This window comes from Xiphophorus couchianus, chromosome 3 (genome assembly GCF_001444195.1).
Source record: "Xiphophorus couchianus chromosome 3, X_couchianus-1.0, whole genome shotgun sequence".
Taxonomy (NCBI): Eukaryota; Metazoa; Chordata; class Actinopteri; order Cyprinodontiformes; family Poeciliidae; genus Xiphophorus; species Xiphophorus couchianus.
In genome coordinates this window covers 19,122,039-19,140,383 of record NC_040230.1, presented here as the reverse complement: position 1 = coordinate 19,140,383, position 18,345 = coordinate 19,122,039, and the positions used below count along the sequence as shown (strand labels likewise).

Below are 18,345 nucleotides of genomic sequence, written 5' to 3'. Positions count from 1 at the left end.
CGTACATATATTTTACAATTGAGATATTTATTTGTAAAATTTAAAGTTGTTCAGTTTGATGATTTTTTTTTTCCCTTAGGAAATTTAATCTTGACTATTTGTCATTATTTAACTCACTTTGTTCTCATGTTTTACAGTCAGGGTCCTTACATTTATGCTATCATAGCATTTAAATTTTTCAAATATATTTCTAAAATATGTGCAAACATGACCATGGAAATCCTTTTTTGACCATGATGAATCCATCATCTGATAGCACATCTTGGAAAGAAAATACACAGTTTCAAAGCTCAAAGTTTGAAACATCTGAAGCCAACAAGATGAAGTGTATGCCGTAAGCGTATTAAAATGATCACATTTAATGATTTTATTCAAGAGTTAGTACATGACAATATATTAAACATACCATTGAAATAAAATAGCTCAGTTATTTTTACGGGATTAGCACATGTAAAAGGTTGAACAGTCTCCTCTGAAATCAAAGAAAAATAGCAAGCAAAATCATGCAAACAAAACAGCCTCAATGACAATAATAAAATTGACAAAGTTAAGGACCAAAATCTTGCTATTTCTGACAAACAGCTTTACAATGGGGGAATTTTTCTAAAATTTCCTTCATACTTAACTTTTACACCTAAAAATGAAGTGGCATCTTTAACCTTCAATTATCTGATGGAAAAATCTGAACATAGATAAGGCTTTTCCTATTAACAGTTTCAGAACCCTGGTGTTTTCAACATAACCTTCCAGCCATACACAACTTCTGAAAGATGCCGGTTATTACTGAGGAGTTACATCACACACGTCAGTAAATGAAAGATGTGTCCACACACAGTGTTTTTGTCACTTTAATAAGTCCATCATTCTTTCTTTCTTCTTCCTTTCTTACAGGAATAAACTGACTCTCAAATATTGTACAAAAAACATTCAATAAAATTTCTTTGGCATTTACAATGAATATATGAAAATACAATGAATATATACTGTACATAAAAAATATTTATTTGATTTAATTAAGAGTTTCGTCTATTGAATATAGCATAATGCAAGTGCACATATCAAACTTACAAAATATTTATTTAAATGTTTATTTGATTTCGTCCTTCTCTGAAATAGTCATTTGTATACATCACCTAAATTCTTTTGATAATCAGAGCCAATTATAATGTAATAAAATAGGGATTTTGTAATAGCTGTCCAGTTCTTTCAGCTGTTTCTACAATTCAGCATTGTAGTCAAGTCTCTTGTTTTCACTGGTGGTGGTAGATTTTGTGTAAGTGTTGGTCTCATCTTCCTGAAATACAGTCTCCAACACCTTCAGGATGGATTTGCAGATTTTATCCCTGAAATCCTGGCCAATGAATATGTATAGCACCGGGTTCAGGCAGCTGTTAACATAAGCCAGACACGTGGCAAGTGGTAACCCGACCATGATGACATGGGCCAGTGTTTCGCTTTGGCTGTTTGGATCAAATCTTTTCAACTCAACTATCGTCATGATGTGAAAGGGAGCCCAGCATAGGAAAAACGTGATGATGATGGCAGAAATGACCCTAAAAGGACGGCCTGATCGTTTGGCCAATGTGGGGCTATTCCTGAGGCGGTGGATTATGATGGAATAACAGGAAAGCATAACACTGAAGGGGATGATGAAGCCCAGGAGAACACGAGTAATGGTCATAGATCGATGGCGAAAATGTTGCAATTGAATCACAGCTGGATTGCTATAATTATTGGAGAAAGCATAATTATTGTAGCAGATGGTAATGCTACCGTAGCTTTCAGTATCTCTAAAGACAAAGGATGGAAGGCTGAGAGATAAAGCGAATGCCCAAACACACAGACTCAGATAGGAAGCCTTCCTCACGTTCCTATGACTCTGAGCCCAGACCGGCCACACTACAGACACCAACCTGTCCACACTGATCGCCACCAGGGTGTAGACGCTGGCGTACAAATTTAGAAAGTTTACTGTGCTGTTCAACTTGCACATTAACCTCCCAAACGGCCAATGGAAATTCAAAGCCTGGTATGTGATGCTCAGGGGTAGGAAGGCCGTAAAGAGGAAGTCAGCCACAGCCAGGTTGAGAAACCAAACTGTGTTAACAGTTTTTTTCATGCTGAAGCCGGCCACCCAGATAACCAGTCCGTTTCCAAACACTCCAAGCACAGAGGCCACGGCGAAAACACAGAGAGACAAGATGTGTAGAAAATTTCTGAGTTTTGCATCGTCGCCTGAGGAGGACATGGACTCCTCCGTGTTGTTGATTTGAAAGATGGACTCATTTGTATCCATGGCTGTCCTGATACCTGCAGGACAACATGAGGGCAGAATGAGCACTAATATATTCCAAGACAGATTAGTTACTCTTAGCAATTCTCTTATGTAATGTTTTAGGTGCAGAATCCTTAGTACTAGACCCTGGGTTTAACTAAAGTATTAAACCCGTATTAATAAATACTTATTATTATGAAGTATTTATTAATACTTAATAAAAGTATTAAGCTTTTAGAAATGCGCCAATCAGAGATTTGAGACTTACAGCCATATTGAAAAAAGATATGCATTCAGAAGAGGCCTTTTTTGTTAAATTGAAAGTATTTTTTGAAAATAACCTTTGAGCAGGTATTGAACATACTTTTCAGTAGGAACCATATTTCTGTATGTTTTTAATGGTCTGATGTAATACTATAATGTTTTCATTACCTGTAAGCGGAAAATCATCATCATTAACATAAATAAAGGCTTTCAAATGTCCATGTGCCTTAGTGATGAAGTTCCTGAAATAAATGGACTTTTCTTAATTTCTTAAATGGGTCTGTATTTCCAAAGTCTGGCTTTGGCTTTTATTTAATGATGGTAGCATTAAAATGCAAACATCAGTCAGTTCCCTGGAGATTCTAGATCCCAATTCTAACTATGAGATCTAGAAATTATGTAATTATTTGGGGTTTTTTTTGGATGAAATGGAGTCCAAAAATTGCTTATGCATTTTCTTACCTCCTTGGCCAAACAGCAGCTCCTGCAAATACCAGGAGCTGCTGGTATTTGGAGATTGGTATTCTCCAAATACCAATCTGGCATTTGGATTGGTATACCAGACTGGTATACCAAGACTTGACTGTGTTTTTAAAAAAATTTATATTGTGTTTAATCTTTTATCATTCCCATGTCATATTTTTTATGTTTTTTCTTTCAATTCATGTTTAGAGTTTGCAGTTATGCGAAGCACTGTGTTTTCACTCTAGCTGTTTTAAAACTCTTTATAAATAAATCTACAGGCAGAAATAAGTTCAATTTAAATCTTAACATTTTTTTTGTGTAGAACATAAAGCACACACTCATGTTCATGGGGAGAACATGAAAACTGCACAGAAAGACCCCAGCTATACGAGGAGATGGACAACCCCACCCTGCAGGTTAAAGTATAAATGTGATCTTAAAAAATAAGATCACACTTATTTTCTTATATCTCCTGAAAAAGCTCCTCTCCTATTAGCTCATTTTGGTTAATAGAGTCACTTTTTATTTTTTTAATTTGTCCTGTTGTCCAGTTTCTAGGAATAAAGAAACAAATTTTACCTCAAAAAGGACACAAATCAGGTTTAAAATGTATTAATTAACCAACATACCTTTTTGAAAGCCTCTCTTGTCTGATCTTGTTTAGCCCGTAGTCAGGTTTGACTGATAAAACACAAACCAGTGAATGTTAGTTTATCTCTGGTTGACAATGCCTCCGCCCACATCAAGTCGGACCCAGAGGCCATGCAAAGTACGCATTTACATACTCTTTAGCCATCCTTCAGAAATATTATTAATAAAAGGTTGGAACGTTGAATATTTTTGCTGTAATCTCATTAAAAGCTAATCTGAGTCTGGATACTGTTGTTAAAGTAGGAAATAAGTTTGGGTTAATTGCTGGAGATGTCTTAAAGCTTAAGATTATAACACAAAGTAAGACAGAAAAAGAAGGATTTATTTTTATATACATGTAGCATTTCAAAGGAAGCAATGGGACATCAATTTCTTAAAGGCATTCCTAAGATATTGACACCTTAATGCACATTAATTTCCAAAAAATATATTTCTTGATAGCAAACAACAATATTCCTAAACTGTCTGCCTCTGACTTGAAAAAATTATGACTATTGTGCCTTTCTCTGACATTAGAAGCAGATTCTTGCTTGGTTTATCACTTCTGTATTACATCTGTAACACAAGTTGCAGCATATTTTACATGTACAGTAATGTTCTTAAATTTGACCACTTCCTCTCACACAACATAAACAAAAAAATGTGTATTTTACCCACAGACACAAATTGACCCAAGTTTGGTCTTTGCAATAGGTTTGACCCTTTAAAAACTTCACCATACTGAACTCTCAAAGCACAGTTTCCACAAACCCCACTTTGAAACCAGACCCTGAGCATATCAATCGCCGGGGTTTTCACTCTAGCTGTGAAAACCCCCACAAAGATAAACCGTCTGGCCATTGCTTTTCTAAGATATTATTTTCCAAGAAAAATCTCACAGAAAAAGACATTTCTAAGAACTTTAGATGAGATCGCTGTGCTTCAGCAATTTGAACGTATGGTTAGCAGTGATGACTGTGCTCTAAAACAGGAGATAACATTTCACTCCTGTAACAGTTCGTCTCTTACAGGTGGATGAACTTTACCCCAATCTTCTTTGCAGAATTGTTTCAATTGTGCCACATTGGAAGGTTTTCTTGAAGGGCCATGCAAAGATATCCCAAGTAAATTTAAGTCTGAACTGGTGTGCTTTGGATAATTTTCTTGCTGCCTAAATACAGAGAGGATCCTATCTGGTGGTAAAGCTCTTAGTGGTCTGGAAAGTTCTATCAGTGATCACGTGAAAAACCTTGACAAAGCTTTACAATTTGACAAACAAATTGTGTCTGTTGTCCAATCTGGATTTTGTCATGTACACCTTCTAACGAAGGCATAAACTTTCTTTAATCATTGTGACTTTTAGAAGGCTGTTCATGCATGTATCACTTTAAAGGCATGACCTGATGCTTTTATCAGTTGTATCAATTTTGTGGAATTGCAACACACTTCTTATCGGTGTAAGTCAGTCATCTCTGAAATGCCTTCAGCCCGTGCAGAATGCAGCAGTTCGTCTTTTAGCGAACACTTTTAGATGAGACGACATTAGGCCCGTTTTATCCTCCCTACTTTGGCTTCCCACTTTTACTATTTGTTTTATAGCCCTCAATAGAATTTATCCTCCTTACTTAGAGTTGCTGAGTAAGGAGTGACTCACTCCTTACTCAGCAACTACAAACGCAAAACATCAGTTTTGCGTTTGTAGTTCGGGATGTCGGAAAAGATGGAAGATGGAGAGGAGGTGGAGGAAGACACAGTCCTCAGGCTTTGAGATCAGATAATCAGTTCCTTCTTAGAGTTTCCCATACTAAATGCAAACATTGGGGTGATTATGCTTTCTGGGTAGTAGCATCGCGATTTTGAAATCAGCTCCCTTAGATCTCCGATCTATAAGCAAACTTAGTTCTTTTAAATCAAAAGACTTTTATTCCAACTGGCTTTTACTGCTTTAATGTGTGGTGACACTTCTGGTTTTATTTTGTTTGTTTGTTTGTTCAGTTGTTGCTTTGTTGTTTATGTTCTTTTGACTCTGTAAAGCATGTGATTGATTGTTTGAGTTATCTAAAGAACAATTACTTTTTCCACAAAAGGCCAGGTTGATTTGGGCAACTTTTTTCTCTTGAAAAAAATTATTATTATAATTTTTTTGTATTTACTCACTCAGGTTATTACTGGCTAATTAAATTTGTTTGCTCATCTTAAGTATTTGAGAGTGATAAGAAAGCAAAGACAGAAGAAATTTCCAGAGTGGGAAAAGCTTTTTACACAACACTGAATCTCTGTAATTATTCAAAGTGTAACTACAACAAGTACATGGAAACAATATGGTTTGCTTACATGTTAAAAATAGAAGTAGATGTGAGATGCATACAAACTGGCAATTGCATAAGATGATTCAAAGCTGTTTTCGCCCAACAGATGGGCGAAAACAAAAGTCAAATAAAACAGGAAGGAAACCTTAAAGTGATGCCATGATATTACACAGTGTTACATTACCCAATCCTGATTGAAAAATTTGTTCAGTGTTGTGGTAAGGTTTAAAAGAAACAAGAAGGGAGAAGTAGCCAGATAACATTCTGTGCTACATTATTACTTTTATATTAACTTGATTCATTTACGAAATATTAAAATCATTTCAGGTTTTTGAATGATATTTGTATGCTTCCAGTCCATTTTCATCAGTAACATCAGTTCAACTTATTTACACAGAACCAAATCACAACAAAGATTATATCAAAGCATTCTTCATGACAACCAGGTAAGATTCTCTTCCAATATTACAGAACCCAAAAAAGCAATCCGATCTGACTGATTCCATCACAAACCAATCATAAGCATAGATTAAGTTCTATATACAGTCCAGTTCAATCCAAAATTATGACATGAAACAATGACATTGAGTTAATTATTCAACGGCAAACACCACAGCAGATTTTATTATGATTATTATTTTTTTTACCCCTCCAGGGGGTCTTTTTGTGGGCTCTAGTGTCCCTTATATGATAGTAAGCTGACAGGAAACTGGGAAGGAGATGGGGGAAGACATGTGGCAAATATCGTCGGGTCCGAGAGTCGAACACGCGACGGCCGCGTCGAGGACTCAAGGCCTCCAAATATGGGTCGCGCTATCCACTACGCCACCACGGCACGCCCGCCACAGCAGATTTTATCATTACTCTTCTCAGTCTGCACACTTTGAAGTATTGTTTTATCCTTACCAAAGTCCTGTAATTGCTCTAAATGGTGACCAATGAACTGTTAAGTGAGACAGCGAATGCTCAAAAGCAGGCTGTGTTCTTGGTATAATCAAAAGAGAAAATCTGGATAACTCTCACCTACTTCTAAACTCAGACTGCTGAACTTATTTTTCATCACCTGATAATTCATGGTGTGTCATGACACACCAGGCATTAAAAAAAAAAGAGGACATAACAGTGTAAAATATGTAAAGAATACATGCTTTAGGTAAAGGGAAGAAAGAATCTACCTCATCTCATTCCTCTGCACCTTGGGAATACTCTAAGAAAAGGGCTCAAATGCTACTGGTCATATGAATTCTGACAGTACCTTTTCTTTTCCCCACTTATCTTAGAGCCATGATGTGGACGCACAGGAAGAAATGATGAGGAATCTGAAACGAGAAATCTTTGCTAAAAAGATGGTAGTTTAGATACTGAAGATGACAACAGATTCAAGGAGGAAGTGAATAATAATTAAGGCCTGGTGGTGAAACAGTTGCAGAAGTATAATGTAACATGGAAGCCAAATTTTCTTAGTTGTTGAAGTTTCTATTCTCTATCCGATAAAACGGTTCTCAAAAATAGGACGAATAATAACAAGAATTTTGGATACATACTTAGACTTACCACCTTGCTGACACAGAAAGTAAACAACACAAGAGAAAACCTTTTTGATTTATTTATGCCTTCAAAATCAAGCAGAAACCGCCATGGGGTCGGACGTTCTCAAATCAGTGGCCGATAAAGAAACAAAGGTGTTGAAATCAAGTCAAGCACTGTAAAATAAAAATATTTAGTTTAACAAAAGATTTCAAGTGAACATAGCTGAATTCTCATCAACTTGTTGTATGTGCTGATCTTATACAAGTGGTGTGACCGTTTGGATTAAAAAAACAAGCTTGATAAGTTAATCTATTTAAGTTGAGTCCTTGCTAAAAAGGACTCAAAGTATTTGAAAGTGGTGAAGATTTTGGATTGTAAAGGGTTAACGCTCACGCAAACCTGCAAACCAAAGAAAAAGTTTCGAACATCTGTACAACTGATTTCAGTGTTTGAAAAATAATATACGCTCTGATGACACTATGTTTGTTTAAGGGATAGCACTACGTGCTTTTCAAGCACATCAGAGATTTTAACAATGCTCTGTAAAAAAAATATATAGCTTGGGATACTGCTTTATAATTTAACTTTGCATTTTTTTTCTCCACAACGTCTTGATGGTATTTGAACTGAGAATAAAGTTCCAATCCCTACGGGTCATGACTGACAGATCTATTTTTTTTGCTGGGGTGACAGCTCTATGCTTCCTTAGAATTTCCCCAATCTCATCGAATGTCCTGTCGCTTTATCAGTTGGTTGCTTGTGGTATCATGTTTTCTCTTACAATGACACGTCAGATAGGGTTTACCATGTAATGACTTGTTTTTTCAGCTCCTTGACGTCAGGTGGTGGTTGTCACAAACATAAAAAGGTCTTAATCCTATAAAAAAAGTCCAATCACCCATAAGCAATGAGATGTACTTTAAAAACTTCTACTACCTCAAAACTGAAGCTGCACCAACCGGAATAAACAGCTAACTGACTCTGGTTGACCATCTGATCTTTAAACTTTAATTAAAATCTATAAAAGTAAAGCATCAGAAACAAAAACTTTAACAGCACAAAAAAGCCCATATGTAGCACACTTTATTGGCAGTGATGCTGTTTGATTTCATTAATGTGGTAGGAGTGCTGGTTGACCTTTAAGCTTTTATTATTATCTTTGAAGTGATAGAGGTGCAAGCAACAGAAACCAGCACAAACATTTGATAACAAGTTTTTTGGGTTAATTTTGAGGAAGTTAGGAAATATAATAATGACACCATCTCAATCACAACGCCTTTCACAACTGTTTTGTGTATGTTCATATTTTGTTTTTATACAGTTTATTTACACATACACATCCAACTTTCAAAGGCACATTGAAATTTTAAAAGATACATCAATACTCTGATGTTAAAAAAAAACTAAACAATAACAACAACAAAAAAAACATGATAATTAACGCTTCTGTTTCCTTTTCTTACCCTGACTGTTTCATCATCCCCACCTGTCAAGCTATTGCATTATCTCCAGTGTATGATTGTGACAAAGTAGTTCCTGGATTGGTGCTGCAAGTATTTGGTTTCCCAAACAGTTTTCAAAAATAGCAAAGTCCTCCTCCCATATACAACCTTTTCTGCATTTCCATGTCAAATGGGGGTACTGAAAGATATTGTGGACTTTATCAGTCACTTCATAAAATTATGCGTTCAATGAAAGTTCACACAGTTCTGTGTTTTTATTTCATTATGCTCTGATACAGTCTCTACTGCATATTCTAACATTTTCTTCAAATAAAGGATTTCTTTCTACCATTTCTTAAGTCTTTGTTGGAAAAAAAAGTTAATTTGGCTTCTACTAATTACACCATGAAAATATATGTCTTAAAATTAAGTGTTTTCATAACAACCCTTCTCTGCCAAATAGTTTGAGGCCCATCATATTGGATAGAAATTATCTGTGACCATCAGAATTGCAGGTTCTAAATTGTATTTAGACCTCGACTTTGACTGAAGCATGAAAATTTAGATTAGAGGTATCAGATTTTTTATGACCTTTTTAGAAAAAAGGGGGATTTCCAAACAGTGTTGCTCCAAACAAAGGGGTGGCAACTAGAGGGGTTCCTCTAATGCCTCTTAAAATAAAGGCATACAGTTTCTTAAATTGTTTGACTTGATTGCTTACTGCTTTTCTCCAGAAAGCATTCTTGTGGTTGAACAACAATTGGATATGTTGTACAACTGGATATAGTACCACTTTATATTCTAAAGTGCTTGGTTTATTTAGCCAGGTTTAATGTCTGCTTTTGTGTAAAAGTCTGTGAATGTTTGTGGTTCTGTTTACTATTGATTTAAAGTGAAAGCAAAATGACTGTCTAATAAGAAAAAAATACATTGTATTGTACCTAAAATGTTCTTCCTTTTCAAGAAAATTTTAATTTTTCTGCAAAAATCTTGAAATTTAAAAAACATAAAATTAACAAAGTATCTATTTACATTAAACACCTGGGCTCACAAGACAAATTTGGATAATTGTTGAACTGTGGTGAGGGGCCACACAAAATTATTCCAATGACTGTTCACGGTTTGTGGTCTGCACCCACTGATCTTGTAGCTCCAGTTGTTTGTTAAGTTTCATTTTCATGGTCATTGGTCATCCTGTTTTGCAACCTCCAGAAGGTGATTTTTTTTCTTGTTTTGTCCTGCAATTAACTCCTCCCATCTTCTAATCAACTCAGACCAGCTTCCTTGCCAGTCTCTGTTAAGAAAAAATTATGCTACCACTGCTTTTGTGGTGGGTTTTATGAGTTTAAAGTAATTTGCAGAATTAGTTTTTTTCCCCTACTCATTTGCACCAAAGTAGATTCGTTTCAGTCCCAGCTAACATAAGCCCCTTCTTCCAAATGTGTACTGTGTCCCCTACCTGGCTTGTGACAAACAGGTCTTCTGATTTCTTTCTTTCTTTCAATAATGATTTTCTTTTTGCCACTCTTCCATGAACATCATAGTGAGTACATGACTTATCACTGTCCTGTCAAAACATTGCATCTTTCCTTCTCATTAAGCTAAGAGTTAATGTGAGCTACTTGTTTACCCATCTGTTAGCTGCCTTAGGTGGATAACCATGTCTTAGTAGGTTACCAGTTGTGTCTTTCTTTTTCTATGTTTGGATGATAAATTGAACAGTGTTCCGTAAAACATATGTAACTTGGGATGTAATTTTATGACTTAACCCTGCTTTTTTCTCCACAACATATGTCTTCATGACACTGTTTATTCTCCAACAAACCTCTGAGGCCTTCATAGAACAGTTGCACTTTGATTAGATTATGCACAGGTAGTCTATATCTACTAAATATGATACAACAGACAGCAGCTGTCTATTTTTTTGTTTAAGGGTAGCAATGATGCCTTCAAACAGAAATGTCCTTGGACATGTTTTACTGTTTTCCCTGTAAATGTGTTCTCTCATACTCCAGCTTCCTCCCACAGTTAAAACCATGACTATTAGGTTGTTGTTAACTTGTGTGTGCATGGTTGCTCTGTGATGAACTGTCAAAATGTCCAGGGTGTATCGCACCTCTTGCCCAATGCCTGCTGGAGATAGGCACCGGGTCCCCTGGTACTCTGCACAGACAAGAGGATCTAGACAATGGAAGGACTGGCTATAAAATCGCATTAAAATTCCCTAAATGTTAATTTTATTAGTATTTGATTGACTGACTTATTGCTCAGTTATCTTAGATTCCAGTTCTATAAAAAAATGTCCCAACACTGACGTTGTCTTGTTTACCTCACCAGGAGAAGCTATAATAGTTTTTAGCTGACTTCCAGAAAAGAAGATAAAATGTAAGCCATTTAAACATAGAAAATTTATACAATAATATTTGTTTATTGTAAAAATAAACAACAAATTCTAAGAAGAAAAAATAATATAGAAGAAACTGAACTAGGAAACAATCTTTTAGACCTGCACTGTTTGTAATGTCACACATTCAAACGTTAACTAGCAATGTCTTGTTAGCCTACATCTATAGCAGTTATAACATTGAAATTGGGTTTTTTTTCTTTTATTTATAATGGACAAAATGTCAATGATTGCTGCTTTTAATGTTTGAGTGAGAATAGACTCCTTCGATGACTTGCTGATATAAAAAAAAATACAATAAATCAGCACCCTCTAGTGGCGTTTAAAAGCATTGAAGTTTGATGTGCGATAAGCTGCCTCATGATAAATTGTGTTTTTAGTTACAACTCAAAAATAACTATTTTTCCACTTGATGAATCGCCATCACTCATATCAGGCTACTGGTACAATTAAAACAAGTGCTGAAAAAGGTCTAAAAGTGACAATGTTGAAATACAAATCAAACTTTATGTTTAACATATTACATACCGTAACATAATCATAATCACATAATCATCAATATAGGGAAAAAAGGGCACATTTTCTAAGTTGAATAAAATCCAGAGGATTTTTATGCCTTTTCCAGCTCCTCCACCTTCAGTTAGTAGTTTATAGTCTTCAGGATAAACTGCATAGAAATTGGGGCAAAGATAATTATAATGCAGCTGGAATTTTGAGCATCATTTATCAACGTCATATTTCTTTCAAGCTTCATAGAAAAGGCAATGAAATATTTATTGAAGCATGCAGCAGACAGCAATCAGTGCCTAAGAAGGTTTTATGACAGGTGACCAATATGAATGACAGCAGCTGTCAGAAGAAACTATTTGTTGCTGACCTAAGTTGTGATAAAGACGCAGTGAAACTGCACACTCTGTTCTAGTTCACAGCTGATGTAAACCCACAGATGACCACTGTGGACAGCATCATGTGTCAAGTTCAAAGTTTCTGGTTTCCAAGTTAAAAAAGTAGAGGAAGCTGGTATAAGAACTTGCTGCAACCCAGTTTCTCTTTGACTTGGCAAAAGGTTGCATTATTTGGCCAATATATTTGGAATTCATGTTTTGTAGCTCAAAATTAAAACTAAACAGTGATTGTAGATTATATTTTGAGGCAAAACTAAGCATTCAAAGCAAAGTAGAATACATGGTTAGTAGATAAAAAATGATTTTATATTTACAGTAGCATTTACATTGTACAGCTAAAGCGTCCATGACAGTCTCACACCTCGGCATCAGAGAGTGATTTGTCTTTGCTTCGAATGGTGACCATCGAGTTTGTGTAGGTGTAAGAGCGGGACACCTCCTCCTGGAAGGCATTCTCCAGGACCTTCAGGATGGATTTGCGAACTTTATCCTTAAAGTCCTGGCCCATGAACACATACAGCAGCGGGTTCAGGCAGCTGTTGAGAAAGGCCAGGCTTGTGGCGATCGGGACTCCGATTACGATGATGTGGAGCAACATCTCATTTGAGTGATTTCCCATGTTGCTTACCATCTCCAACAAACCCATGACGTGAAAGGGAGCCCAGCAAAGGAAAAATGTGACAATAATGGCGGCAATTATCTTGAAAGAGCGGCTGGACTGGTTGGCCAGTGTGCGGTTTCGTCTAAGGCGGTGGATTATGACGGCATAGCAGGAGACGATGATGCTAAAGGGAATGACGAAGCCCAGGAGGAAGCGGGTGATGACCATGGCCTTGTGGCGGAAAAGTTGCAGCTCAAGGACAGATTGATTTTCATTGTCCTCAGACATAGCAAAATTGTTGAAGCAGTTGATGATGTTCTCATTCTCGTATGATGGCCCGGTATCCCTGAAGACAAAGTACGGAGCGCTGAGGATCAAAGCCAATGCCCAAACGCACAGACTGATGCATGAAGCCTTACGCAAATTCCTGTGATTCTGCGCCCAGACAGGCCAGACAACGGACACGCATCTGTCCACACTGATCACCACCAGAATGTAGACGCTGGCAAACATGTTCAGGAAGCTGATGGTAGTGTTCAGCTTGCACATAAACTTGCCAAATGGCCAGTGGAAGCCCATAGCTGTATATGTCACACTGAGTGGTAAGAAGGCTGTGAAGAGGAAGTCAGCAATGGCCAAGTTGAGGAACCAAATCGTGTTGACCGTTTTTTTCATCTTGAAGCCAGTCACCCAGATAACCACTCCATTCCCGAGCACGCCCAAGACAAAAGCCAGCGAGTAGACGATGAGGGACATTATGGTGAGGGACTGCCTCAGCTCAGAGTGCTCATCTTTGTTGTTGTGATCGTGATCATCCCTGTAGTAGTCGTCGTCTTCTTCATACAAGGAGTCATTGTTGATTAGACCGGTGAAATTGCTGTAATAGTAAGAAGCTTGCTCCATCATTGTTAAAGAACCTGCAAGAAATTACAAAACATTAAGTTTTAGTTTTCGAAGGGAAATTTTAAAAAATTACTAAAAACATCTAGTTGTTGTCATATACATTCAGATTCTAGGCATTTTTTTTATCTTACCAAAAATGTTTTGCCTGACTAAAGGTAAATTACTCTACATTTTTTTAAATCTTGCATTTGGATGAGTTGAAAGAACTTCTTATTCAAATAACTTTACCTTGAGTTCACTAAGATACTTTTGCAAGGTGTGAGACAGGTTTTGTTTTTGGTTAGGGATATCATCTGGTAGTACTCAAACAAAGTGATTATTACATTTTATTTAATAAGTTATCTTAAGTTTCTTTAAATTAACCCAATTACATTTTACAATCTCAAAAAGCAGCTGTGTCAATGATTAAACTCATATAGACAACATTAAGAAGGTTGTTTTTTTTAAAATTTCTTTTAAATTTTGAAGAAAGAAAGAAGGCAAAAAAGAAACCTGCAATCCTGACGACACTGATTGTCTGCTGTGTGGTTAAAGCTGCACTTGTTGGTGTTCTTTAGAGGTTTTGGACCTGGACATCTTGATGTCAAACAGTACTTAGAGCAAGCTCCGGTGACTTTAGGGAAAAATTACCAGTTGACATAAGTGATGGCATGGGCGTTGGTCAGATTTCTAAGGAGCCTCTGAGTCACATACTGGGACATAAGGACATCCTGATGAAAAGTGAGCTACTGGACAAATCATGGTGTAAAAAGTATTTGCCCCCTTAATAATTTCTTCTGTTTGTGTGTTATTTTATAATAGCCACACCCCAGTCAGATTACTCTAAAACCTGTTGAATACAAAAAAATCCCTTAAACAAGACCTGTCTGACAAAATAACCACATCATGTCACAGTTCAAAAAAGCTTTCACAACAGATGACAAACTAAATCATTTGACTCCACCATCTTGGAAAGGGTCTCTGCTAGGCTTTGGTACTCCAGAGAAACAAAGTGAGAGTCATTATCCTTAAATGGAAAAAACACGAAAATGTGGTGAACCTATCCAGGACTGAAAGCCATGCCAAAATTATTCCAAGAGCACACTGAAGACTTGTCCAAGACGTCAGAAAAGAACCAAAAACAACAGCTGAAACATGACAGACCTCACTCGGCTGTGTTACGGTCAGTGCTCAACAACATTAGTAATTAAAACGGCATCCAAACAAAGGCTCAGCCCACATTTGGTGAAAAACATCTTTATAATCTCAAGGGCTTTGGGAAAATATTATGTGGAGTACTGAGAGAAATGTTGAACTTTTTGGACAGCATGTCATGTTATGCATGTGACATAAAACTAACAGTCAAACTAAGTTGATGTGTGATGGATTGGGGCTGTTTTCTGGCTTCAGATCCTGGTTCTGTATATCTTACTCTAACTGATGACACCAGGACTTCTATCAGAAACTCTTGAAGGAAGATATCTGGTCATCAGTTCATTATATTAAGTTCAAGCATTTAAGTTGTACATTATGTCAATGACTCAAAGCACAAAGAAAAGGAGTCTCAAAAATCACCAGACTAAAAGGTGGTCATACACAAGAACTTTGCAATGAGAGCAACTCTGCAATAAATAGTGGGCCAAAATTCCTCACAAAGATGAAAAACCCTAATCACCTGATGGTAGCTGCTGCCACCAACCAATGTTGGTGAAACCAGTTATTAAGTTGCGCCAACATTGAAATGACCTTTGGAGATATTGTCATTGTGGATTAGCATTTTGTCGTCTGTAGATATGTAATCAATTCAGGTTATCAGGAAAATAAACAAACACAACCCTCAAAAGCAGTTACATCTTGAAATGTAACTACACCAGAAAGCCTGATGGAAGAGGTTATATTATAGACTGGTAAAAACCAGCCAAGGACCCCCAGGACACGCTGGGGGGACTATGGATCTTGACTGGCCTTGGAACGCCTTGCGGTTCCCCCAAAGCAGCTGCCCCAGTGGCTGAGGAGAGGGCAGTCTGGGCCTCCTTACTTAGGCTGCTGCCCCGCGACCCGACTCCAGATAAACAGAAGAAGATGGATGGATGGATGGAAAAACCAGCCCCTTGTTCTATGCTTTGCTTCGTACAGAGGGTCTGGGGTCTTAGCTATTGAGAAACAATTGCTTCCTGAAAGCGTAGACTGTGTTAAAGTTTTAAATTTTACCCAGCAGTCACCGACCTTTGTCCATGGTGTATGTAATGCACCAGTTCATTGCTGTGAAGCTTACTGGAAATTAACGTGCTCTATAAACAACCATCCTCCATTGCAAAGAGAGAAATGCCGAACTGAACAAGCGGCCGTTAATGTTAATTCAATATCTGGAAGCGTGGCCAACATAGACTGAACGGCTTCGTTCACTTCCTCCGCTGCCATTGCTAAAACTACAGGAAGGTTCAGACTACAGTTCTAAAACAGAGCAGAACATTTACGTTTTGGTTCACAACTTCTCACTCTGTGTGCTGATTGGCCCGGTAGAAATTCTACGGGAGGAATCCAAGTAAGTGGGAGAAAGACCAGACTGTGGTGCGAAGCGAGATTTGAATCAACCAGGATTGTACAGGAAGCCAATGGCCAGGCTACCTATATTATAATTACAAACAAAGTTTGACCCACTTCTAATGTTAACAACGGTAATGTTTTGAACACGGTAGAGAAAAAATTAGCCAGGTTAAATCCTGTGGAGGTCATTTGAATAAAGTAAAACCTGCAGCAGCAGAGTAAACAACCTTTAAGTTAATTTGCTTAGAATACTATGTACTTATGTTCGCCTAACTTTGTTCACATAAACCCTCACTTACATAGCTTTAAAGTGTATGAACCATTCTGACTGTGCTTTTGGGAGCTTGTTGACTCTGTAACCAAATAAACATATCTAGATAAACAAACATTCTCCAAAAAAAAAAAAAAAAAAAAAAAAAAATCCCCCCCGCAACAGGGGTAAATTAAAAGGTTTATAACCTCTGAGTAAGCGTACATAAAGCAAAGCATCAATTTCTACGCTACGTGAAAATGTGAGATCAAAGCGAGAGTAAAAGTGGAACCGAGTTTGATGAGCAGAAGCTTTTTGTTCTCCGTGGAAACCACACCAAAACCATCGCAGCACAGCCATAAAACTCATCTCACAAAGTGCGGCTTAATTAACATTCTCAGGTTATTCCCCCCCGCAATTAACTGAAAGCTTTTAAAGCTGCATAACAGCAAAACCCAGATTCACTCAAGAATCGTTGTTTTTCCCATACAAAAAAAAAAAAAAATCATTTCACCCATTCAATCTCAATCTCACATTTTTAAATGGATTTTAATTTATCTCCATATTTAATCTCTTGATAAAATGCCAGTTTTTTAATCGTCCTACCTTGTCTCGTCCGGATGAGTCAAATGCGTTCAGCCTCACGGGCAGCTCTATCTGCTTTGGGGGAAAATGTGGAGCTCAGATCCTTGACACCCCTAATTGTTTGACATCACAGCTGGGCGGGACGAGCTCGCAGCCTCCTCATCTGGCAAGCAGGGAACTGTTGCGCTACTTAGATGTAAATGCTTATGTTTTGGACAATATATTCCCACAGACGTCGGTGCAGTTTCTTTTCTTTTCTTTTCTTTTTTAGAAGCACAGAAGCCCAATACACGAACTCTTTTGTCATGTCTGATTACCCAACACATTGTCTATTTTCCCTTTCCCTTCATTGAGTGTATATAGCAGTCCTTGTTTTAATATCATTGTTATCCAAAATTTGTATTTAACCCCACGAAGGACAGCTGGGAACAATCAAGGGGAAGACAGACGGGGACTAATAAACACACATAGAAATCCTCACATTGAGAGGAACGTGAAGAAAAGCTAATTCAAGGATTTGCAGGTGATTCATGAAGTGTGGGCAGCAGCACACACTTCCTGAATCAAACTTTTTAAAAATATTTTAAATACTTTTTAAAAAGGCCACCGGCCACAAATTTCACACTCCTTATTTTAAGTATGACAATTTTAGTGCTGCGGTGGCGTAGGGGATAGCGGGACCCATGTTTGGAGGGCTTGAGTCCTCATCGCGGGTTCGATTCCCGGATTTGCCGCATGTCTTTCCCCCTTTTCTGTCAGACTACTTTCATATAAGGGACACTAGAGCCCTCAAAAGACCCCCTGGAGGGGAGAAAAAAAAGTATGACAATTTTACCAAGTATTTTGTTAAGATTGGCATACAGAAAACCAAGAGCCTCATCTTTGAGGAACTGATCCTGTTTCTACTTCTCCTTATGATTGGCCCTGTTTTGGAGAAGATTCTCTCTGAGGGGACATATGTTTTTGCAATACAGAGACTAATTGCATCACATGTGAAGGAAGTGGATAGACTCAACATTTGGTTTGCCACTAGCTCAGTGGGTCTGTGTCTCTCTGTGAAAGAGTCTCCTCAAGATTTAATCCCACCCCCACCATGGAGTTTCACCAGTCGCTCGTTCTTCAAAGAACCTCCAAACAGCCGATGCGTGCAGTTCCTCTTCTAGGCACTCTGCTGCCTCTTCTTCCTCTTGGCCCTGTGACTAGCTGGATCTTGTTGAAATTATTATCTGAGGAGCTTCATCAGCTGCTCTGGTTTC

General features: G+C 37.5%; 1 protein-coding gene across 2 annotated transcripts; it reads right to left on the bottom strand.

Moving 5' to 3' along the window:
- Positions 1-344: 344 nt before the first annotated feature.
- On the bottom strand, positions 345-17,237 carry fpr1 (formyl peptide receptor 1). Of its 2 annotated transcripts, XM_028012718.1 has the most exons (3): positions 17,111-17,171; positions 3,634-3,685; positions 345-2,310 (listed from the first exon to the last, which is right to left on the bottom strand). In XM_028012718.1, the coding sequence occupies exon 3, from the start codon at positions 2,294-2,296 to the stop codon at positions 1,217-1,219; it is 1,080 nt and encodes a 359-aa protein (XP_027868519.1). In that variant the 5' UTR covers positions 2,297-2,310; positions 3,634-3,685; positions 17,111-17,171; the 3' UTR covers positions 345-1,216. The 2 variants fall into 2 exon arrangements, with proteins under 2 accessions (XP_027868519.1, XP_027868518.1); XM_028012717.1 differs by lacking the exons at positions 345-2,310; positions 3,634-3,685 and adding an exon at positions 8,540-13,742 and having other exon boundaries at positions 17,111-17,237.
- Between the last annotated feature and the right edge of the window lie 1,108 nt (positions 17,238-18,345).

Coding starts and splice junctions, on each gene's coding strand:
- fpr1 (XM_028012717.1), bottom strand. CDS start 13,731: ATGATGGAGCAAGCTTCTTACTATTACAGCAATTTCACCGGTCTAATC.